The 24995-nt window shown below is 40.0% G+C and overlaps 1 protein-coding gene across 4 annotated transcripts in view; it reads left to right on the top strand.

Moving 5' to 3' along the window:
- ENOX1 (ecto-NOX disulfide-thiol exchanger 1) overlaps positions 1-24995 on the top strand; it is a 489446-nt gene that overhangs the window by 436596 nt on the left and 27855 nt on the right. For all 4 annotated transcript variants that reach the window (XM_012723223.1, XM_004680132.2, XM_012723222.1 and 1 more), the window contains 2 exons: positions 15035-15142; positions 17303-17359. In XM_012723223.1, coding sequence (XP_012578677.1) covers positions 15035-15142; positions 17303-17359 — 165 coding nt within the window. The remainder of the gene's footprint in view (positions 1-15034; positions 15143-17302; positions 17360-24995) is intronic.

Genomic DNA, 24995 nt, shown 5'->3' with positions numbered 1-24995 from the left:
TATAAAGAGCCCCCATCTAGCCCACGTATTTCTTAGTTTTAATCAATCAGCTGGGTTAAGTCCCAAAGGGCCCTCCGCCCCCTGTCCTCTGTCCTCACTACACCTCTTCACACACGTGCTTGCTTTCTAAGAATCATTGCCTTTTACATTCATTTCTCTCTCCTATGCCCTGAAAAATGATTGAGATGCAGGAGCTATGGTTCCCTCATGCACATATGTTATCTAAGTGTTAGTTTATTTTTTCTTCTGATATTGGACCCTAACAATAGATGGCACATAAGGCCAGTCTTTCATAGCTTACTCAGTTTTACATCCAACAACTGAATCACCACACGTTTTATTCTCGGTGACTGAAAACACTACACCAACCCCCTGATTCTTAATCTCTGCTACTTTACCTACTCACACACAAATAAATAATTATCTCTTCTCACTGAGCTTCCGAGAAGTCTTTGCTGAAATGTAAGGAATAATCAAGTCATTCTGTATTTAGATGGCCTGACATGAAAGTTCTGGGAAGCTTGCTGGGAAGCTTGCGGCTCTCCGGCCTCATCCAGAGCAACCAGAGAAACCCTGAAAGAATGTACCCTCAGGAAACTGCTGCAGTGCTTGCATTACATGAGTGTGTAGGGCACAGTCTCAAGTTTATTTTAGAAATCTTTTTCCTATCTAAATACTAAGAGCTTTTTTGGTTTTTGTTTTTTTTTTGGGGGGGGATTTAAAGTCACCAACACTAAGTTTAGCTGGATCCCCTGTTTCTGGAATACAACCATAACTAGCTATATGTCACAGGTGATGATCTTTTCTGAGCTATTGTTAAAAGCTGGCCTTTAAGCTGACTTCAGGGAAACCTGTGATTGAGATTTGCGTAAAGGGGGCGTGGGTAGACCAGATATCCTTGCGAGATGTTGAAATGCAGGCGCTCGTAGAGAGTGAGGGGATTTGGCGGCTGGAAGAACATTTCATATTTCATGATGGGGTAGGTTGATCCTGATATTAAGCATAAACCTAAAATTCGGATTTCTTTTTACACTTTGGGAGACTTTCTTTACTGTTATCATTCATGGTCATTTTAACATTGTAAAAGCTCTGAGTAAGTTAACTCACTTTCTTAACACTTCTAATATCTAAAGTTTCCAGAGAAGATTGACTTAAAATGTTGTCTGTATTTTGAGAGGTATGCAAGTTGGGTGATGCCATCTTTTAATGGATAGTTTTGGGCTCCAGATAGAAGAATATGTAGCACATTTTACAGTGGCAGCATTTGCTGAGATTTTGTTTTTGCTGCTTCTGTTCTTTTTGCTTAAAGAGAATCAGTGATTAAGAAACAGGGAAAATCTGTGCTGGTCCAGGGACTACCATCAGGACCACCTGCAGGTAGTTAAAGCCCCTGAGGACTGTTACCCTTGCGGCCCTAACTTATCTCTGGATATTTCTGAAATAAGGTGCCGGTGAGACTGATAGATGTTGAGGAGGTTGTAGTTACTCTGGGTCTTCTAAAACGTGGGGTTTGGGACCAACTAAAGTGACTTGGAAATTTTTGGAAGAAATTAACAGATTTCTTTTGTCTCACACTTCTTTTAACCACATCCACTTATTTGCAAGGCTTATTCCAGAACTACCTAAAAATGCAAGTACTAAATGAGCTAAAAAGAAAAACTGGTTTGTTAAAGGTTATAGTTAATCAATATTTAGCTAACATAGGTGATGAAGACCTTTTAGATTCTCAAGAGATAAAAGTTCTCCTTACTTAGACTTCTATGACTAATGTAGAGTTAAAATATCAACTGTATTTATCTTCATTTATCTGCAGAACATGCTAGGTCATGACAACTTTCTCACTATTAGAATTCAACCAAATACTCTCAAGACCTCAAACACATGTTCTTAAATCAAAAGCAGCATTCTGAAACTGCAATCAAGAACATCAGAGGTTTTATCTTTTGTTAACAGTGCTAGGGCCAGTGTAGTTTGGCTCTCCGGTGACTAAGCTGAATAAGGCCCAGGTCACTTAGTGTCTGCTACCTTCAAAGATAGTCACAGGAGTTTAGTCACAAGTTACCTATGAAGGCTTTTCTATCTCTCTCTAAATTCTTATCAGGTTATAAACCCTCCAAGAAAAGAATACATCTCAATTGCCCGTTGGGGCATAGTGTAAGACCCAGATGTTCAATCAGGTTCTTGTCTGAAGTAAATGGGCCAACCTGGCTAGAAAGCATGCTAATATTTTAAATTTCCACATTAACAGCTGTACATGTGCCCAGAGGCTGGGGTGATGATCACCTCATATAATTTCAGAAAAGGTAATAAAAATAAATAAATCTCAGCAAATTGGATTATCATTTGCAGTGGAATTGCCAACAAAGGCAATGAAGAGAGTGTCACTGATACATATTTCTACCTCACAAGCCATTTCACACACCTCATGTGAATTGCATAAAGTGTGTTAATTCAGCTTGGCTGGCCCTGTGTTTTGAAAATTGGCTGAAGCAGGGCAACCAGCATGGTTGGGGTGGGTCTGAACAACAGACCTCTTTTAATGTAGCCCCCAACACTGCTGACCCGTGTAAGCTTCTAGAGACCTTGCAGGGCCTTACTCTTTCCATCTTTGCAAAGAGAATTAGTGATACCACTCTAATTTAGCATGCTATTCTGTGTCCTCCAAGGAGCCGTCCATACTTTTAATGGATGTTCTTAGTCTCATAGTATCCTACTATTATGTACTGTTAGCTTTCTTTAACATTTGAAGAAAACGATAAAACAAAGATGAGATGACCCTGCAGATTTCACAGTTGAAATAGAAAATAAGTTTCGTGACCTTTCAGACCACACTTGTATCTGCTTTTCCTGTGTTCAGTATACAGAAAATTAACTGATGTATTGTTTTGCGAATGAGAAATTGTCCCTCAGATCAGTAAAGTGACTTGTGCAAAGTCACACAGCGATTTAGCATTTGACTATCCTAACCTTTGAAATGCTGACCTGTGGCTTTTTACCTCTTCAGCTCTTGTCTATATATCCTGTTACAATGATGTCACTTTATTGTAATTAATGTGTTGTGACTAATAATCCCAGTGTATTATCGAAACGCCAAAAACACCTGTCTTGCACACAAATCTTTTATACCCCTCATTTATTTGAATACTCTCCCCTCAGGATATTAAAGGAAATGGTCTCTAAAACTGTGCCCCCCCCCCAAGCCAAGGTCACTATGCCCTCCTTCTGCTCAGACCCTGGGATGTCTGCCATTGGTAAGCCTAATGTACTCTGACACTCAGAGGACCTTTTTTTTAAATAATTGTTCTCAAAAGTGGCAAATTTTTTCAGTAATAATCATGAAATGGAACAAGTCATAATAATGGTCTAGAAAGAAATGCATACAAGTGAACTGTTGCGCATATGACTTCTATATGTAATGATGCCTGTAGAAATTTTTAAACAGTATAATCATAACTCTTCAATGCTTTAAGTCACCTACTAGCTAAAATTTGATCCCATAGTTAATGTTATAATACAATTACATGTAAATAATTGCCCAGTAAGTCAGTGAATTTTAATAAAACCAACTACTGTAAAAAGTGCAATCAGGCAACTACTAAATAGACCATTGATGTGACACTTTTTTGAAATTGTCTTTTAGTTTTAAAGCAAGCAGTTCAAAATTTTAATAGAATGCCTTTCATTTTTTTAAACATAGAAGACACCTTTGTCGTGGGGTTACAGTGGCTGGCAACAATGTGTATGACAAGCGGACTAGGAACACACCGCAGAGGCATACACCACGCCACAGCCGAGACGCCATAGCCGGGCCCCATGTTCTCTGTGCCACCTCCACATTAGCTCTCTACGATTCTGTGGTCAGATTGCTAATATTTTTGATTGGTTCTGGTTTTTCTGCTCCTTTCTTTTGTTTCCTTCTATTCCACATAAAAGTGAAATTATTCAGTATTTATCTTTTTTCTCCTGACTTACGTTGCTTAGCACAATCCCCTCCAGTTCCATCCATCTTGTGGCAAATGGCAAGAGCTCATCTTTTTTTTGTTGTGGAGTAATACTCCATTGTGTATCTGTACGGCATTTTACTAATCCATGGTCCTAGGCCATGTAGGTTGTTTCCATAATTTGGCAATTGTAAATAGGCCTGTGATGAACATAGTCAAGCATATATCCCTTTGAGTTAGTGTTTTTGCATTCTTTGGGTAGATTGCTAGTCAAATTGTTGGGTCATTGGGTAAATCTATTTTATTTTTGGTAAGTCTATTTTTAATATTTTGAAAACCTGCCATGCTATTTTCATAGGGCCTGGACCAGTCTACCGTTAATAGTGAGTAAGATTTTCTTCTTCACCTCCTTGCCAGCACTTGTCATTTCTGGTCTTCTTCATATGGTTCTCACAGATGTGAGTTGCTATCCCATTACGATTTTGATTTGCATTTCTCTGATAAGTGATAATGAGCATGTTATGTGACTATTGACCATCTGTATATCTTTTCTTGAGAAGTATGTACTTTGCTTTTTGCCCATTTCTTGAAAGGGTGATTCGTTACCGTTTTGTTGAGCTGTTGTATTCTTTATGTTAACTTGGGTATCATCACCTTGTCAGATGCATGAGAATTTATTTTATTCCCATTCACCAGGCTTTTTTTGTTTTTAAAGATAATTACTTTTGTGTGCACAAGTTTTTTGTTTGCTGTAATCCCATTTTTTATATTCTCTTTTCTCTTAATATTGAAGATAAAATCAAAAAGAGATCACTAAAACCAGTGTTTTGGATTGTTTTCCTATGTTTTTTTTTTTTCAGTGTATTATATTTTATGGCCTCACATACACATCTTTAGTACATTTTGAGTGAATTTTTAGTAAGATGTGTTCGGATGGTTTCATTCTTTTACATGTGATTATGCAGGTTTCCCAGCACCATTTGTTGAAAAGACTTTCCCAATATTTACTTCTGGCTCCTTTGCCATAGATGAGTTATTCTTTGATGTGCAAGTTTGTTTCTGAGATTCAATTATATTTCATTGTTCTGTGTGGCTGATTTTGTTCCAGTACCATTCTATTTTGATTATTATGTCTCTGTAACATAGTTTGAAAACGGGGCATATGATACCACCTTTCTTTACCTTTTGTTTTTGCTCAAGTTTGCTTTGGTTACTAATGGTCTCTTGTAGTTCATATAAATTTCATTAATGTTCTATCTTTAGCGAATGCCATTGGAACCTTGATAGGTATCACATTAAATCTATTTTTCTTTGGTTAAGATGGAATTGTAATAAACATAAAAATTGTAGGTCCTGTGAAATGAATTGAAGTAGCTCATAATGTTTTCCAATAACCACCCTACCATTGTTTCAAAGTTGCAGAAATGTAGGAATATATGTAGTGCTGCTAGGGTTGGAGATACTATGTCTAAAGCAAACTGAAATGATTCTAATCCAAAAAATGTGTACAGCTGAGTACTTGTGTATATATGGAAGAGATCTGTAAGTGGAAGCAGACTATGAACCTGCACATTGTCCAAATTAGTTTCCACGTAGCATATGTTTGTTAAAGGGTAAGTGATGAAAATGTGCTAATTTGAAGAGTACATATTTATTATTCAGTATAATGATAATGGCAGCAGTTGTCTTGGCTTTACACCAACAACAGCCTTTATTGAGATGGAGTGCTTTATCACTGATATTGTACACTGATGCACAGTAATAAGGAATGGATAAAGCTTGAGTTTTATTGTCCTGTTTTGTACAATTTACTTCCCACACTGAGGCTGACAATTCTTGGGACCTCACCCTCTGATATATGCACTTGGTGCTACCAGTGCCTACAGATTTAGAGCCCCTAAACTACATCTCAGTGGTTCTGTGCCCCACCTCTGAGTCACTTTTGAGGTCTTAACAGTTAACACTCCTACTTTGTTTTGGAAATGTCACGTGCTTCACGGAATTTGTGGAAGTTTCCCTATTTTCTGCAGGAGGTGCTATCAGCCAATCGAAGGGCACCTGGAGACATGCACTCTGCAAACCCCTACATGCTGTGGCTGTTCCCTTTTCCCTCTTGTCCCTAGAGTACTCACAACCCACACCCTCCCTGTAGCACACCAACCATGGGTGACCTTGTTCAGATGTATGTTCCCTGAGTGTGTCCTCGGGTCAGGCCGATACTCATACATCCCAAGAAGGGAATCCTTGCAGGAGATGCTGCCCTGGGTGGGTGGCTGGTGCCTCATGCCCCAGTTGCCCCTTGAGTACCCAGAATCTCGACCACACTTTTCCTTCTCTACAATCTCCTGGAGCTACTCAGGCTCCCAGGAAACTAAAAATATGGCTCCTGGGTCAGTGGTCTTGTGTTGGGACATGGGCTGCATGCGGGCTGTTGGGCTCAGACTGACATGGGGATGTTAACAAGAGGGTCAGGGAGTGGGGTTTGCCCTCCTAGCATCTCTCATCTCTGCTGTAAATGAAGCCTGATCCCATCACGAGAGGAGATTTCCTTTCTGCCTTGCAATGAGAATGGCATTTAAAATTCAATATCAGAAAAGATATTGACGAGATTAAGGGCCTGAAGGAATTGATTTATGAGGAAAGACCCAAGGAATTAAATATGTATAGCCTAGTGTAATAGGATATTAGGCTCCGAGCACAATTTCATTTCTATGATCCAGCGTTCCTGTTATCAGTCATCTGAATGGTGGAGTTCTCTTCTGAGAGATGTTCCTCCCCCAGGGGTCACCGTGCTGAGGCAGAGAGGGAGGCACTCAGGATTGATAAACCGGCCACAGGCTGGGTTACCCTCATACCTGGCTGTAAATTGAAGTGCAATTTCATCCGCAAGTGAAAGCAGATGCCATTTTAAACTGGAATCCGTGTTGAGTAGTCTTCCCACCTGTGTGACACAGACATTCAAGCTAGTTCAATTCCATCTGTTTTGTTTTGTTTCCCACCCAAGGAGAAAACGGTTGTTTTAGGCCCAGGTGGGAAGTGCTGGAACTTCCTCTGAGCCTGGTTTCTCTCCTTGTCAGGAATCCTGTTAGATATGTGTGCCTTTAGGCAAAACCTAGCCCTTAAGTTGTGATAACATGTACATGAATATTTTACATCTTGGTTTTTGGGTTTTTTTTTTTAATATTTCAAATGTTCCTTAACGATCAGATTGGCTCAGCACTCAGTGTTAGATGTGAAAACCCAGATAGACTGCTGCAGCAGGATCTAAAGCAACATTCCTAAGTGGTATTGAAGTTAGGCAGAACCAAAACGGGATTCAGGGGGCAGAAGGTCTGAGAGAAATGCAGTACTACACTGTAGGTAGCAGGATTTCACCCAGGAAGAACAGGTTAATGGATGTACCTTTTCACCTTGTAGCGGGACAAGGTATAAGCATCCAGCAGAACTGGCCACAGGTGTGCTTCAGACTGCAGGCTGGATATACAGAGAAGTCAGGGTAGAGATGAGGGTGCCATTGGGTGCCATATGAACTAGATAGTAAAATGCCTGCTAGGATCTATCCCTCCCAGTGACATCCACCATAGCCTTCTATGGGGAATTCTCTTTTGAAGTTCCTGGACCTCATTTCCTGAAGTCCTTAGGAGTTCCTAAGGACTCTAGTCTGATACTCGACTGGCCTCAGAGGTACATCTCTCTGTTAGGGCATCTGACTTAGTAAATCAAATTTAGAGTAAATACAGAGTAAATTTATAAAGATGGAATAATGTTTACTAAAACTGAATCAAAAGAGCAAAACACATTAAATGTAAATTGATGACATTTCATGGGTTCAAATATATCCAGACTCCTGTGCATGAATATTCAGTGGTTTGCTTCTAATAAGTAAAACAACCTGATTCAAATTGGATTCCCCTGAAACCATTCTAATGCTTAAATTGATCCCCTGAAATTTCCTGTGGTAACTACATGGTTGTAGGTACCAGTAGAGTATTTTGCATTACCTTCAGTCAGTTGTAGTGTATATATCATACTATCATTTTTGTGACCTAGCATCTTGAAGACAGCCTATTTATACTGTATTTCCTCTGTATTCTTTACATTTCATTTTCTAGCCCAGTGCTGTGCACAGAGTAGGTAAGTGGGAAGGGAAAGAGCAAATTATTTGAGTGAGTGAATATTAGCAAATTGTTTTAAATGAACTGAAGTAGAGCTAAGCACCGAGGAAATCCTGAACGGAGGGGATGAGTAAAAGATAAAAAATGTATGAATATTTAGGTTATATAACATGTGCATATAGGGCTGTGTGTGTGGTTCATGTAGGTGTCAGTCACCATTAATACTGTCACCCTGATTGAGTTGACCTGACCCAGAACCAACCTCAATTTAGAAAAGAGCACTCCTCTACCACAGAACACCCCCTTCCCCCACTACTCCAGTTAGGGGTCCTTTCTGTTTCATGCCAAGCTCCACCTTCATCCCCCTGCCAGCCATACTTATCCTGCCAACAATCCCTGAGTGATTCCAATTCCGAGCTTTATGATGAGATTTCTAAGGAGATGTTGCTGCTTATTTTGTGTAAAGGATTTGCTCTGTAGTCTGTAACTTTTGTGGACTCTAACCTAATATAATCTGTTAGGTAGATGAAAGCTTCACCTTGGTGACAGAATTGAGAATTTAGAAGAAAAAAAAATGAGGGTTACAGGTTTTAAAAGATAGTGGAATCCACCACACCATTCAGAGTACTCCTGACGCCTGTCTCCGGCAGTCTACCACTTCACTGGGAGTGGCGAGTACCAAGGCAGACCTCCTCACTAGGAAGAGTCCAAGTTTGGCACATGCCGATTTTCGCTTCCAATTGACGGTGCAGTGTGGTTGCCGGAAAGAAGCCTCCAGTGAAGCAGGACAGTTGAACTGTACAAGTGATAGATCTCACCAGACAGCGTGGTCCCAGCTTATAACTTGACCCCTCCATGCCTATCTGTGACTCACCCTCTGTAAAAATGGAAGTGTGACATCCTTCATTCTGGGTCCCTAAATAACGTTTATAATGCTCTTTGAATTTATCAAAGGGAAAGATCCATTATACACTGAAGTCTGCATCCCCAAAGAGAATCACAAATGATCCTACTAAATCAGTGGCCTGAAAATATCAAGATGTGTCAGGTATAGCCTTTGTTTACCTGTTATTGTCTGCCAGAGTGTTTGCACTTGATTGGCATCTGGATAATTGCCTAATTGGAATATACTCAGTTCTAACTACCAAAAAATGTAATAATGCATCTGCTTAATGCCATACTCTCCAATGTTAAATTAAAAATATGCAGGAGTCAGCAAGTCTGAGACAATCTTCTGATTAGTACTTGTGCCTATGAGCTTTTGTAATTGAGGCGCATTGGTACCTAAAAATTCAAACTAGAAAGAATATTATACAGCCTCGTAAATTTCAACTGAGAAAGGACTAGAAAGTCTGACTTAATTTATTTGTGTACTATTTCATTGTTTTTATAGGCTACTGGTCACCAAAGAATACAGCTTTGAGTCATCACTGCTTTGAATTATAAATATCTATGCTTTGTAAACAACAGGAGGCGTTAATTTTGAAGAATGTAGGAAATAGCCTGTGGTGTTGATTTTATTCCTCTAGTGGTGAGGTTTTTATTTTTGGGGGTTCTTTTGTGTATCTTGGGGGGAAATATTAGATTACTATAAATTCATCAATTGGATTATTCTAGCCTTTTTTTTTTAAAGACTTATTTATGCATACAGAACCTGGGTACAGGGCAGAGGTGCAGGGGTGCTGAGAGGATTCACCAGAGACAGAGTGGGGAGCAGAACAGGCAGACTGATGAAGTACACTGCTGAGGGGAGCAGCCAGTGAGATAGAGTCTGCTGCGCCATGTGGATCACTTCCGGGGTGGGGATCGAACATATGCTGAAGTGGCTTTAGCTTCTTAGTGCCATGCTTTAACCCACTGCACCACCAGGAGGGCCCTATTTTAGCCTTTTGAGGTAAAATCTCCCTGTTAGATTAAGAAGGGGCTCTGAAACTGGCTGGGTAATGACTCAAAATGTCTTTAAGTGGAATTGCTACTTTCCTCTGAAAGTTTCATATGTCCATACTTTGAAAGTGATAAATCTTCTATTGATAGAGCTGCAGGGGGTTTTCATGGATGTGGTCACTGCGGTTTTCGTCTGTACATATGTGGTGTTTTGCTTCATTTTAGTATTAACTAGATCATAGTTTAATCCCATAAGACTTGGGGAGCCAGAACAAGCATTGCTTCATCCCTGTACAAAGTCATTCATTCAGCACCAGGGATAGCTGCATCATGGGCCCTAGCCCTGGCAGATGTGTTCTAGTCAGGGAGACAGCTATGAGACATGAGATACAATATTAAGTGTGAAGTGCTTTGGGATCATAGACTCCAGAAAAACTGGCTTTGCTTGGGTGACTTGAAGATCTTTACCGAGGAGGAACCTGAGGCTGCTGCATGTGACTGTGCATGTTCTGCCGTGGACAAAGGCACCTGGCCATGGATGGAGTAGAGATGAGAACAGTCCCTGCCTCACCACCCAGGCATACACTTTCATGGGGACGGGTGTCTACCTGGAGGCCACGCCCTTTGCTATTTCATAAAGGCATCATTGAAGTCGGGGTTGACCCAATGGCAACATTCCAGTTGGAGCTTAAAGAATGAATAGCTGTTTGTTGGGAAGAATTCTGGGCAATGAGGCTGTCATATAATCATGAAAGGACATGGCATATCTGAAGTCAGTGATAGGGATTTTATCCAGAAAAGTTTGGAAAGCTAACAATACTTTTGCAGTACGGGAGCACTTTCAGCCTTAGGCACCTAATTCTCTCAGGAGTGGAAGGTGAGGAGCAGATGGAGAGAAGACGGCCGCTTCCACTGCAGAACGAGGCTAGGGTGGAAGGGTAGGATAAGAGATGGAGGAACAGGCGGGCAGTAAGGTTACAGGGGTTATCAAAGGACTGGGGTTGACCTCAGGGCTTTAACATTGGTAATGAGGGTATAGATTTGGGTGTGTGTGGAGAGGTGATAAGTACTATTGAAAACTAATTTCAGGGTCTACTGGCAAGTAGGAAGGAGACAGGGCTGTAAATCAACTTTGTAAAGCATAAACGTACAAGATGTATACATGAAGCTATGGCTCGGAATAGGATCACGTGGAGTGGGCACCTGGTGAGAAGAAAAGAACCTGGCGCACTGGCTGACATTAGAAAAGCACTGTCGACTTCAAACAGTCTAAATAGGGTACCAGGGATGGGAGTCACAGAGTAATAGAATGAGGACTACGTAAGCTTTGAAGGAGATGGTGTTTTTCAACCCCGTACTAATTCAATAGAATTATCTGTGATTTTTTTTTTGGAAGGGTTTCAAAAATACTCTGAAGTTTTTAAAAGACTTCCTTTTTTTTTCTTTTTAAGTAACCAACTTTTTTAAAAAAAGTCCCATTTCAGCCACTATGGACCATTGTGTGGAGGTTACTCAGAACACTAAAAATGGATCTACCATATGATCCAGCATTTCTACTCCTAGGAATCTACCTAAAGCACACAAAATATTAATTTGAAAAGAAACCTGTACTCCTATGTTTATTCTGGCACTATTTACTGTGCCAACATAGGGAAACAACCCAAAGGCCCCCAATAGATGAGTGGACCAAAAGTTGTGGTATATTTTGATACAATGGAATATTACTCAATGATCAAAAAAGACAAACTCATACCATTTGCAGCAGCATGGATGAAGCTGGATGGGATTATGCTAGTGGAAATAACTCAAAAGGGAAAAGATCAATATTGATGATCTCACTTGTATGTGGAATGAGAGAAACCATACAGAAGGTCAAGGTACAGTCAACACTAGCTAGCTGACCAAAGATCTGAGACATTCAGCAAGGGAGGTGATGGAAGGAGGTCAGAGATGGGAGAGAAGAATACAAGGGAGGTTATGGTGGTGGGAGAACCATAAGGGCTACAACAGAGTAATTAAAAATGTAGTAAAAAGAATAGCTGCTAAAAAAATAAACTTAAAAGGATGCCATTGCCTGGATCCCATCCCTAGATATTCTGACATAACTGGTCATTAGTGGGACTGAGGAACAGTATTTTCTAAAATTCCTTAGACTTAAGAAACACTGCATCTGGTCATTCTTTTAAGAAGTATAAATAAAGGTCAACAGCTGACAAACATATGATGAGATGCACCAAATCACAGGGAGTCTGAGAAGTAAACAACTTTTACAACATGGAGAATCTCTGCAAAAATGAGAAAACGTAAGCATGCTAAGTATTAGTATAGATGAGGGGCATGGTAGGTCTTGAACGCTGCTAGAAGGTTGGGGGACTGGATCACTGGTTTGGGAGAGTAGCTTTGGTAAGTTAACTTGAGGTGCGTTCTAAGAACCAGCATTTCCCTGACTGGATACACAACTCAAAGTTTCCCATAGATCCACAAGGGACCATGTATGTCCTGTTGTAGTCATGGATCGGGTGAGAACTTGAGTGGACTTCAGTGGCACAATTGGATGTAATAGAATGGACATATCCCATAGAATATTATGTAGCCAGCAGAAGTAATAGACTAGAAAATACACCTATCAACCTGGATTCCTTAGTGAAAACATTATAAACAATAAGAAATTTGATAATATGATTCAAAGGCCAGTATATTAATAAAACCAACAGCAATCTGTATTTTGGAAAAACATTTTTTTACAAAAAGACTGAACCATTGAAGTAATTGCTTACCTATGAGAAAAGAAGGAAGGAGAAAGAGTGACGTGTTTTGTAACTGTTGTCCCAAGAAAGAATGAGAACAGATAGAAACCTAAATGGAAACAGAAGTCAAGAGAAGACTGGGTGGATGTGTTTTAATGAAGCAGCGTCATAAATGTGAAGCAGCGTCATAAATGTGAAGACATGGAAGACTCCCTGGTGTTCTCACGTGGCCTTTTTATTCACAGTGTTAGTGATCAATAGCTCAAGGTTTTATAAGAGTGGAATCCCTTTTGCTGCCCCCCACCCAAACCTGATTTTCTTTCGCTCTTTACTAAAGCAGTTTACCCTCTTTACAGACAAACCAGAAAACTAATAAGCAAAAATAAGTTAGAAGCCTATTCACTCAGAGACCATATCCATGTACTTTTCTATGAACATGTAAGATTCAGCGAAAGCTTCTCATAACCTGAAAGTGGTATGTGGCGACAGGATATTGTGAACTGCTCTTGTGGCTACAGAACCTCGATCAAATTCACTGTCAGTGGCTGCATGGTGCCCGTTGCACAGATGCACACTCAGGCTTGTGGCCAACCCCTTCTGCTGAACAGCCACTGCATCTTGGTTTTGCTACTACCAGTGCTACAGTGAATAAACATAGCTACTACCTCTAAAGACAATTCCTACCTTTCATTTGACTCATTCTTAAAGGAGGATTAGGGGTTGGAATGCCATAAAAATTCAAAGTCAGAGTACCAGATCCCCTAGTAACAGTACTGGGGCCAGTCATAAAAGAGAAGGAACAGAGTGACTCCCTACTGTTTGGAAATAGTCATTTTGAGTAGTTGTCATGGTGCCGAAATCCAGTGTGGGCTCCCAGAATTCTGTACTTTACCTAGCTGATAACGTGCAGAGAGCCACTGTGGGGTGCATCACCTCACATGTGATTATGATGTGGGCAAGTGGGGAGATAGGTGGCAAGTTTTTAGAAAAGTACAAGGAAATGTTGATGCTAAAGGACCCAAGTTGCTTCTTCAATTTCTACTCAGTGCCAGAATAGGGAACAGAAAAGCAAGCCAAGGAGATGCAGAATATACTTTTCTAAGTCCTTCTACAACCCCTCCTTAGACTCCCAAACTAGTGGTTTTGCAGATTGAACTTAATCCTTTGCGTGAGTAGGTTTAAGCATCAGAAACCCAGTGCCTGTGTTTACTCAGACCTGTGAGTGCAGAACTGGCCAGGCAGCTGTGCAACTGGCTCTGAAGCCCAAAGAAGCAGCACTGACTCAGACGGCCACCTGCGTGGAAGGAATGCACTAACATCTTCCTGTCATTAGAGAAACACTTGGTGGGCAGGAAAGACACTTTGGTCTCAAACCAACCTTTTGTAGCCAAGAAGTTTTGACTAGACATAGCTGTTCTCAGGGCATGTTTTGAAGCCCTTGAGTGTGTTCTCCAGCCGGTATACTTGTTAACATGTAGCTGTGTTCCAGAGAATTAGCGCCGGGCAGCACTGCTTTGGCACACGAGGTAGGCGTCCACACGAGTTAGAGCCAACAGGCAAGGGCAGCCCAAGCTATACAAAAATCCCCTCAGTGGCCCTGCTTAAAAATAGCCGTGTAGGCCATAGCTTAGTGTTTTGACAGCTTGTATCAGCAGTTTTCTCGGCTGATATATTGATTGCAGTTTGGACTCCAGTCCTGCTGATCTAATAAAACATCACCGTCATAACAGAGAAAGTAAAAGGATCTTTTCTGTTCCCAGCCACCTGGTAAAGCAGCTCTACCGAGCTGCTCTAACGCTGGCTTCCTGGTGTATGGAAAATGACGACTTGCACAAGCTGACTCATTATATCATTTTTGAGTTTAATCTTTTGACTTATCTGGGTGTCATTTATGAACGTTTATCCACTGTGCTAGTTCCAAGACAGTGGCACTTTCAGAAAATAAGAAACAAGTTTCTGTGCTTTGGTCTCACAAACAGCCTGATAACGTGTCACATCCCTTAGTACTTGCTATAGAGTGAGAAGGTGAGGATGTAGCGTGCACAAACAAGGCCACAAAATGCGGATTCAACTTGTAAGATGTAAAAGTCTTCTATATTCAATGCGCTAATGTTTATTAAAATATACGCAGCAGCAAGAATAAAACCAATAGTATTAGAAGCACCAAAGGACCATGTTCACGTTACGTAGAGTTGAGTTTGGATTTCTATGCATTAAAATTTTTCTGTAAAATAACTAATCAAGCTGCTATAAGTCTTGATAATTCTGATGAAACATTGAATGTTTGGACCATTACCCTCACTTGGCGTTCAGTCCTCCTTAGCCTAAGTGTTCTTTAACTTCACAGCAACTGCTGACCATCCAGGAGGAGTTAAACAACAAGAAGTCAGAATTGGAACAAGCGAAAGAGGAGCAGTCACACACACAAGCATTGCTTAAAGTCCTCCAGGAACAAGTAAGTGTGGGGAACCCTTTTTGTAGATGAGCTCAGACACCTCGCCCTCCCTCCTGCTGGACTTGCACAGACATTCCTGAATTTCAGCAAAGTACAACTAGCCACCTACCCTGCCCAGCCTCCAAGTAGCTTTGCTGTGTGGGAATTATCTCATTCCCAGCATCTCTGTTCTCTTGTCCCTCTTTAGAACCCCCGGGTCTGCCAGCAGTGTGTGAAAAGTTTCTTCCAGAAGATAAATGGATTTTAGTAACGTTGTAAAACATTAGCAACGCAGAAATAATTCCGAGCAAACAGGTAGTTTCAAGTCTAACTGTGACGAAAGTGAGATTAGCATAACCCATGGTATGCTTGCTGACATTGGAATACGAGGTACTGATTCTCGGGGGGGGGGGGACCCCTTCTCTGCGCATCAGGCAGTTATCTCACCGCAGTGAGCAACAAACCTTTTATATGAAGTTTGTAAATCTGATCGTTTCATCCCAGTTTCCTTTGATACTGAAGTGTGGCCTGACATTGATAAGTGGATTTGAGAGTATTGTCTTACAGCGAGGCAAGATGGATGGCTTAGCAGCCTAGAGAAATCTAAGCCCTGTATCTACAAAGGCGAAGATGGGAGAGCTCTTCGAATGGTTTCCTCCTTCCAACCCGCACTTGCTGCCCACAATATTTTGAATATTATTTGGGAGGGGAAATTATCACATGTGATCACCCCCACCCTTTGGGAGTCATCAAAAGTAGGTCTAAAATTTGCCACTCACAATGGTTTATGAATAGTTTATTTGTACAATATAAATACTTTCAAATGATGTATTTTTAAAAATGTCAAGTTGGGAGTTTATAGCCCTAGTCAATGTAACTCAGTTATTTTATAGGTGATTTATGTTTTTGAATATGTTTGGGATCTAGAAAATAGACTTCCCCTAAAAGTTGAAGTGATTTGTGAGGGAAAAGTGAATATATTGGATATTTATAAACTTTTGTAGCTTTGGAGGAAAATGCTTTATAATATTAATCATTATATTTATATAGCCAATATATGTAGTTAATATAGATTCAGTTGCTCAGACTGAGGCTGAATCTGTATGGTTTGGGATAAGTTAGATTGAATTGAAAAATATTGACTAAATTCACAGTAACCTTCTTTCTAGGGTATTGAAATCTGTTTTGTCCTTCCATACACTTTATTAGAAGACTGGTTTGGGCCGAATATTTAACTTCTGATGAAGTAGACATAACTCTGAGCTTCTCTCTCTCTCTCTCAAAAATCCACTCTCTCCTTCAAACTTTATGCATTTATTTCCCACCATGAAGACTTTGTTAGTCTGGGGGAAAAAGAAAAAAAAAAGATATAGAAGATGCTGCTTCCTAAGCATAATAAGCAGGAAAATATATGGGCAAATAGATTCCAGGCCTACTCCCCCTTTGCCTTGCGCTATGCCCCCCAAATGTCTGTGTTGAGCCTAGCTAGGATAAAATGCCAATTAAAGGTTTGTGGAAATCTCCTGATAACTGATTACTCCTAAGCCTTTGGAGAGAAAGTAGAGGGAGTAGAGCTTTCAAATGTTCACTGTTAAAAATCTCATTTGAGGAATAGCTTTACTTCTAATGCCTCAGCAGCTAAGGAGATGTCTTTCCGAATCTTCCTTTACAAAAAAGAAGAAAATCATAATCTTTTTTTAGGCCTCTAGAAACAATGTCAGTCATTCAAATCTGTTCTCAAGGAGACCATGTACGATAGCACCACAGCATATTAAAACAACTGAAAAGCTATCGTTCACCAGTATCGTTAGTGTAACATCATTTAGCTGGTGGCAACTTGCGAACACTGCAAAGTTGAAATTAATAGCAATACAACAAGGAAATGAAATCATTTATTATTCTTAGGAACCAACTATACATTTTATGCCTATGGTACTGCTTTCTAATCTTATTATTTTAAAAAATAATGATCAAGGCCCATTTTTTTTTCCCAGACACCAAGTTTTATAAAATACAGTGTCAAACTGTTTTCCATGAGATTCATTAGAATTACATCTTTTTTTTTTCTTTTTTTTTATCAAGGAAGTTTTATAAAGTGCAACCTCAGAGAAATCCGAGTTAACAGGGTGCTAGTAACAAATATGCTTGCTTACTGATTTGGGTTTTCTTTTTTTTTTGCAGCTAAAAGGCACCAAGGAATTGGTTGAGACAAATGGTCACAGCCACGAGGACACAAATGTAGGTATCACTTGCCTGGCATTTGCTTTTTTGTTTGTTTTGTTTGTTTTTTGTTTGTTTGTTTGTTTGTTTTGCTTGATGTTGGTTGAATGCCCTCAGGTCTGTGAGGCTTTCTAACAAAAAGAAAATAATCCCTGCCACTCAGTGGTTTATTGAGATGACTGAGTGGCTGCAATAAAATATGATAGTCAGTTACTGCTGTCATTAGCTCAGGTTACACAGTGTGCTTCGGTTAATCTCTGCCATACAAATTCTGAGCTCCACGAATTTTATATTTTCAAACCTATAATGATACTTGTTGGCAGGACAAATGGAAGGTGACCCATCAGGGTAATACGTTGTGTACTGCATGTATATTTACTTCTTGCCTCTCAATGAAGTTAGTAATGGAATAACTGCTATGCACAAGAGGTTTCAGAGCAAAGCCCTTCTTCCAGAAAGTCCAGGAAAGTGGACCTCGCTTCTGTTTCTGACCCAGAGCAGTGGCAGGGTTGGTGACCTTGCATCTTGACAGAGAATCCCAGCAAGATCCTGGTAGTGTGACCTGGCTTCTCTCTGAGTGTTCTTGTTGAACCACCTGCCCCAAATTAGGCAAACGTCCCTTTGCTTGGAAGTTCTTTACTATCGGGTTGGATGTTATGCCATGTAGTGATCTACATCACCGTCTCCCCATATGTTTGATGGTTATTTTTGCCGTTCAAAACTGTCTCTGCTATCTGGATATATTTGATTGGCCTCATCACACAGAATGCTTACTAAGCACCTCTTTTCATATAACATGGAATCAAACATGGTGATGAATGCCTGATTAAGCAAGAGCTAAGAGAAATTAATGCATCTTGTGTTCTCTTGCTTTAATTACGTGAAGCAGAGAGCCTGACATTCAGACTACCCAAAAATTCCGCTTAGTAATTTCTGTTCCTACCAAAGAGATATTTAGCGTTTGAACTTTATTGAGAAACTTCTGTGTACATGGAGCTCTGCTAAGAAATGTAAGGTGCGCTGCCTTCCCTCAAAGAACTTACAGTCCTGTTGAAGAATTAAGGACCATGTGGGCAATACACGAGATGGTGAGTAGATGCGGATCTGAGGCAGCATGACGTGATGTGGCTTGAAATAAAACTTTGGTAGTTATTAACCCAATGAGCTTTATTTGTCTCATTTGTAAAACAAAGCCTGCCTCAAAAACTTAAGATGGTGTACAAAGCTAAGACAGGAGAAAACCTCACATGCTATTATTGTGGTCTCATTGTGCAAGATAAATTAACAGGGGCTTTCTGGATGTGTGGATTTTTGTTGACTTTGAAACTAGAAAGCTGGAAATCATTCAAACAGCATCTATCAGCAATCGCATGCCCTACGTGGAGCTTGTCTTCCCATTCCAATATTTTATCATCCACATCTTTAACCTAAAACCCCTGTCCGGGGTTGTCTCCCAGAGACATGTTGCTCCCACATTCACAACCAGAGTTCTCATACGTGCCCCCTTGGAAATTTGTCCTTCTTTGCCTTCCCAGGAAGCTGCTGTCTAAATCAGTAAGCCAGAAAAAGTGGCAGTTCTTAATTTCCTGGTCTGTAAAATAAGGATGGTATTACCTACTTTTTCTTCTTTCAAGTCCATTGTGAGACACAAATGAGATCACAGATGTGGGTGAAGTTTGTAGTTGCAAGGATCTATCTGATTGGGCTGTTATGTTTATGAACTCATCTATTGACTGAGTCAAGTCAGGTGTTATACACAAGACAAGCCTAACACCGTATCTGGTCCATAGGCCCTTTGAGACATGGCTAAAGGCATTTACTATTACATGGAAAAAGTGAAAGGATATCTTGTGTCCTTTTTAGAGAAAACATTTAGCTTTACAGATAAAACTCTATTTTTTATACTTTAATTTTCTTACTGAAGTAACATTGCATTATGACATCATGGATGTTTTTGGTATGCACTATTAAATATCAATGTCTATATATACATTAAATTTACCACTTAATTCTAACTCAATCCTCCCCCCTTCCCACAGGTAAACTTTAATTTGCCTATAGTCTAAAAGTTTTATTTCATTTGTTTCATCTCTTTGTATACCACAAATGAGTGCAGTTATACAGTGTTTGTCTTTTACCATATGACTTACTTCATATGGTAATGCCTAATACCGTCTAGATCTATGTTGCAAATGACAGGAATTTATCTTTTTAATCACTGAGTAGTATTCCATGTTTGTAACTATATGATACATCTTCATTCAGTCATTTGTTGTGGAACACATAAGTTGTTTGCAGCTCTCAGGTATTGTAAATAATTCTACAGTGAACATTAATGACTAATATTTCTTGGAAAATTAGTATTATCTGATTCACAGGATCTACTTCATCTACTTCTAACAGTATTTAAGGAATGCTGTTCTCACAGTTGTACCTATTTATATGCCCATTGATATTGTACTAGACTTCCTTTGTCTCCACACCTTCTCCAATACTTGTTTCTTGTCTTTTAAGTAATTCCCTCCTCCCATGTGAGGTGACATTTTATTATTGTCTTCATTTATATTTTCATATAAATATGGTATTTTGAGCATCTTTTCAGGTTTGTCTGCTGGCCATCTATGTATTTTCTTTGGAGAAGGGCCTATTCAGATCCTCTCATTTTTTAATTGGATGGCTTGTCTTTTTGTTGTTGAGTTACATGAGGTTTTTATATATTTTTGGATATGGACCCCTTGCTGGATATGATTTGCAAATATCTTCTCCCACTCTTTAGGATGGCTTCTCATTTTGATAATTTCTTTTGCTGTGTAGAAGCAACTGATAGCAGTTGCAGTCAAATCTGTATTGGTTTCAGTTATATTGCTGTTATAATAATGTTAATTCTTCCAATCCATGAGTATGGACTAGCTTTCCATTTCTTTGTATGTTTATTTGAACAATGCCTGGTGATTTGCAATATGCCGGTCTTCCATCTCCTTGGTTAAAGTTATTCTGAGCTATTTATTTTTCATGTGGATGTAAATGGGATTGCTTTTCTATTTCTCTTTTTGATGGCTAATTATTTACTTATAGAAATGGTACATATTAATTTTTTGGTCTGGCAAAGTAGTGCTTTGGACAGGGTGAATTTTAAAGCAGTTCACAAGGTTTAAGTCCTCTGGCTCAGAAGTTATTGACTGAGAAATACAGATTTTTGTTGTTGTTGTTGTTGTTATATAACATCACATAAGGGGCAGGCACTTTAGATATTAACACCAGTTAATAATTATATAGTAGAATGGTGCTGCCTTACCTGGGTATTTTTGTGACACTTGATAATTGCTTCTTAAGATCATATGTTATTAGCAAAAGTAAAGTGGAAACGTTTGACTAAAATTGGAAAATTTTTAAAAATACAGAAGAAAAATAAGTTAGTCTCTTTTTGTTCAAAGAAAGCTGCTATTAATATTTTATTTTAGTTCTTTCCAGTCTTGTGTGTGTATATGGCCAGAGGGGGAAAACTTATAAATAAATGAATAAATGTTATCGTATTATCTTCAGTTTTGTACCTCTTGAATTTTCATGATGATATAGGTATTTTTTCTCATCCTCCAAATGTTTTTTAAAGACATGATTCCTACATATTGTAAATAAGAATTAATTCAACAACATGCCTATGTTTCAGGCATTTAACTTTCCAATTTTTTTAGTATTATAAATAATGCCCATAAATATTACTCTGTAACTTTTGTATTTGTTTCTGGGGGATTCTGTATATTAATAGTGGTGTCATGAAGTCTGGCAGGAACTTCAGAGTTACAGAATTGGTTGGCAGTCAGAATGTTCACGTGAAGGAGATACACTGAATGTTTTCATTAGTCCTCCTGAAGAGATCCATAAAAGATAGGGCTAGTCTCTCAATTTACTCTTGCTTTGTTCTCAAGTGTTATCTGTCTTATAGGATACTAACCACACTAAGATTTGATCTGTTTGTATGACTTTCTATTGTTAATATGTTGTATCGAACAGCACCCATATTTGGCCAACACCCTATTTGTTATATTTGAGCTCCACTTAGAAAGCTCATCCCTGCCCCCATATCACTAGGTCTGCACGCTCATGTCCCTGAGAAGAATTTTCTAGAAGCTAAATTAAAATTAGTAGAGCCAGCAACTGAGATCCACTACAAATGCCTTCCTTTCCAGTGGCAACTGCTGATTTTAAATAGAGTTCTCTTTGATTTGGAACTGGCTCTGTTAATGACAGCAAGGCAGTCCCACCTTTGAAGTGTACCCAAGTTTAAAACTAGCCTTTAGCATAGTTCCTCTAGCAATTTCAACTATTCCAGACCCAATTTTGTCTCCTGATAAGCAAAGTTAAGAATTTCCTTTTAGTCTCTGTTCCTAATCCTTGGAATTGCTGGATAGCTAGTTGAGTCACTGGTAATTAGGTAGAACAGACATCAAAATCTCAAAATTTAGAAAAAAAAATAATCTGTTCTCCTCTTTTATCTTTTCTGATGACCCTTTTTCCTATAGGTATCACCACCTTCCATGTCAACACTTACTGAGAAAGTGGACGGCAAGGGAGAGGGCTTGAGTAATGTAGAAACAAGTTGGGAGGAATGAAATAAAGGGGAAGCTGAAGCCTGCCATTTATGCAACAGTTTAGATAAAAAAGTTTTCCCTCCAATCCATGTTTGTGATGTAGAAAAACTGCTGGCAGACACCCTCTGTGGGCGCCTTTACGCATACATAGTGGACTAGGAAAAATCATTTGCAATCAGTAAAGAGGTTTAATTTGTGATACTGAAGGTTACTGCTTGTCAAGTAGAACACTTCTCCCACCCAACAATAAAACAGAAACACAAAAGAGGAACGACTTTTCCGTTTTTCACCTCACCTCCGTAACAAAGTAAATCCTCTGAGTTGTCTTTAAATCTGTCAAGAGTAAAGATGTTGGGAATGTATGGAAGAGATACTGTGTGAAGAACATTCTTCAAGTTTAGTACACCACCCCAGAAAGCTATTGTTCACCATGTTTCCTGTGACATACATATATGGCAGAACCTCCGAAGTGCCAGAATTCTCTGCACACTTTTAGAAAGTGGTTTATCCTTTAGGTGGGAAATGGAACCATGTTCACAAAGGCAAAGACATTTCAGATGCTTTCTTCCCTCCCATAACCACCTGCTGCCTGTTCTTAGGGTCCCCAATCTGAAGTAGAGACAGTGGATGAAACAGAAGGGAATATGTCAACACGCGGATCCCCTCCCACAGACTGGATCAGAGGGACCATGAGCACTCAACCAGGGAACAGGAGCGTAACAAAAACAAGGTTCTTCCAGCCCCTGGGTGTCTTATCTTCATACCATCTCCCATAGCCCTCTGCCAGTGCAGCGTGCCCCAGTTTTTCTTCCAACACCATCCACCATCAGATTTTGCTCAACAAGTCAAGTAGTCATGAGGGAGGCAGCCGCAGATCTGGGCACCAAACAGCCTGGTGGCAGTCCTCACTCTGCCCCTGCTGTCCGCTCTGCCCCTGCTGTCCAGATAGCTCCCCAATAACCTGTACCCCAACATCATGGGTTCCTGTTTTTGTCCAAAAACGAAGATCGTTGTGTCTGAAGGGGTCCTGGCGAACACTGCTTAGTAGTATGAGGTGATCAGTGCATGTGGGCATCTCTGCCACACCATCCTTCACTTGCTAGGCATGTGCCAGGCTCCACTGACTAGTGTGGACCTGGTTCTGGCCCTTGTGGACCTGCCCCCTATTGGCCAGCTCTGCCCTCACCAAACCTCCTTGTCCTGCACTTCATTGCAACAGGGCTCACTGTTCGCCTTTAGGTCACTAGCTCAGTGGGCTGACTGGGCTGAGGTGATACTTTGCACATCTCCAGCTGTTATCTGGTGAGAGCTTCATTGGGCAGATTGCCTCCATGGAGGGGAGAGATTGGTGAGAGGGCTATGATGCATGGGTAGGCCAGGCAGGGTCTGGGGTGACTGAAACTCCAGACTGGTGTCTGCTCATGAGCAGCAGCATCTATGTGGGTATCACATTCCAGCACCCCACTAAGTGGCAAGGTCTGGGAGGCCCTGCTCAGGGCTCTAGGCCTAGGAACAGCCTTGTGAAATCTACTTAAGATTAACCTCAACTTGGTCGGTAGGATCCATCATGAAATTTTTTCTCCCTACATAGGAATGTCTTTTGGCTTGGAATGTGTTTCTGCATTTTCCTGGATAAAGCAGGGATCTGGAAAACTGTAGAAAATGAAGCCATGCCCTCTGATTGGGTGAGCACCCTAAGGATACCTGAGAAAGAGCATGGATTTCAAGGTCAGGGTCATGCGCCCCAGTGAAGCGCAATGGTGGCTTCAATTCCTTCACAGCTGCAGTCAGCAGCCTTCAGCTTTGCCAGCAATTTCAAAGGGACTTTTTTACTAGGTACAGTAACATATATGCACATACAGTGACCAGAAGTAAGGATAATATCTTTCTGAAATTTATTGCAAGAGTAGAACTTAAATATTCTCATCAAAAAGAAAAAATGATAAATGAGTTGATTGTTGTGCTAATTAACTGATGAGAGAATCCTGTCATAATGTATATGTACATCAACTCATCATGACATGCATTTTAAATATCTTAAAACATTATTAATTATACTGCAGAAAGCTGAGAACTACAATAAAATCCTTCATTTTTATTCAGGTAACATGGGTTTACAACATCATGCATGATTTAGTGGAATAGGTGCACACCTCAGCTGTATGTCACCCACCACCAAAGCAGTCACTTTCCCTAGTCCTCTGGGGGCCTCTCTCTCCTTGGTCCACATCCTTTCATCCCTGCCTCCCACCCAGGTAACCTCTATTCTGCAGTCACATTCTAGGCTATGTTTGTTTCGTTTTGCCAGTTTGTTTCCTTGTTGTCCACATATGAGTAAAATCATCTTGTCTTTGCCTTTCTCTTGCTTAGCATAATTGCCTCCAGTTCCGCCCATGTACAAATGGCAAGAATTCTTTAAAAAAGAAAATAGTGCTTCTCACTCCTACAATTGGACACCAAGGTTATTTGTGTGACTTGTATAATATCAATAAGGCTGCAAAGAACATAGAAATGGGAGTTAGTGCTTCAAGTTCATGTTTTCTCACTCTTTGTATAAATGCCTAAGATTAGGACTTTGGATCATATGGAAGATTTATTTGTAATAATTTGAGAAACCTCCAAACTGATTTCCAGAGGGCCTGGACTAGCCTTCATCCCACCAGCAATATGAGGGTTCCTTTATGTCTCATCCTCGCCAACATTTATTGTTTCTGGTGTTTTATTGTGTGCCTTTCTCCTGGGATGAGGTGGTCCCTCATTCTGGCTTTGAGTTGCACTCCTGATATGTAGTGACAACATTTCTTCATGTGCCTACTGGCCATCAGTGTGCCTGCTGGCCATCAGTGTGCCCGCTGGCCATCAGTGTGCCCTCTGGAATGTCCATGTAGTACTTCTAACAATTTGCAGTTGGGTATTTTGTTTTTGTTGGCTTGCATGACTTCTTTTAAATCTTGGATATCAGCCCCATTCAGCAGAGTGTCTTTTTATTTTAATAAAGATCTTTCTCTGTACAGAAGCTTTTACATTTGATGGAGTGCCATTTGTTTATGTTTGATTTTGTTTCC

This window comes from Condylura cristata, unplaced genomic scaffold, assembly GCF_000260355.1.
Source record: "Condylura cristata isolate star-nosed mole 26May11 unplaced genomic scaffold, ConCri1.0 scaffold00010, whole genome shotgun sequence".
NCBI classification, from domain to species: Eukaryota; Metazoa; Chordata; class Mammalia; order Eulipotyphla; family Talpidae; genus Condylura; species Condylura cristata.
This window is presented reverse-complemented; position numbering and strand designations above follow the sequence as displayed.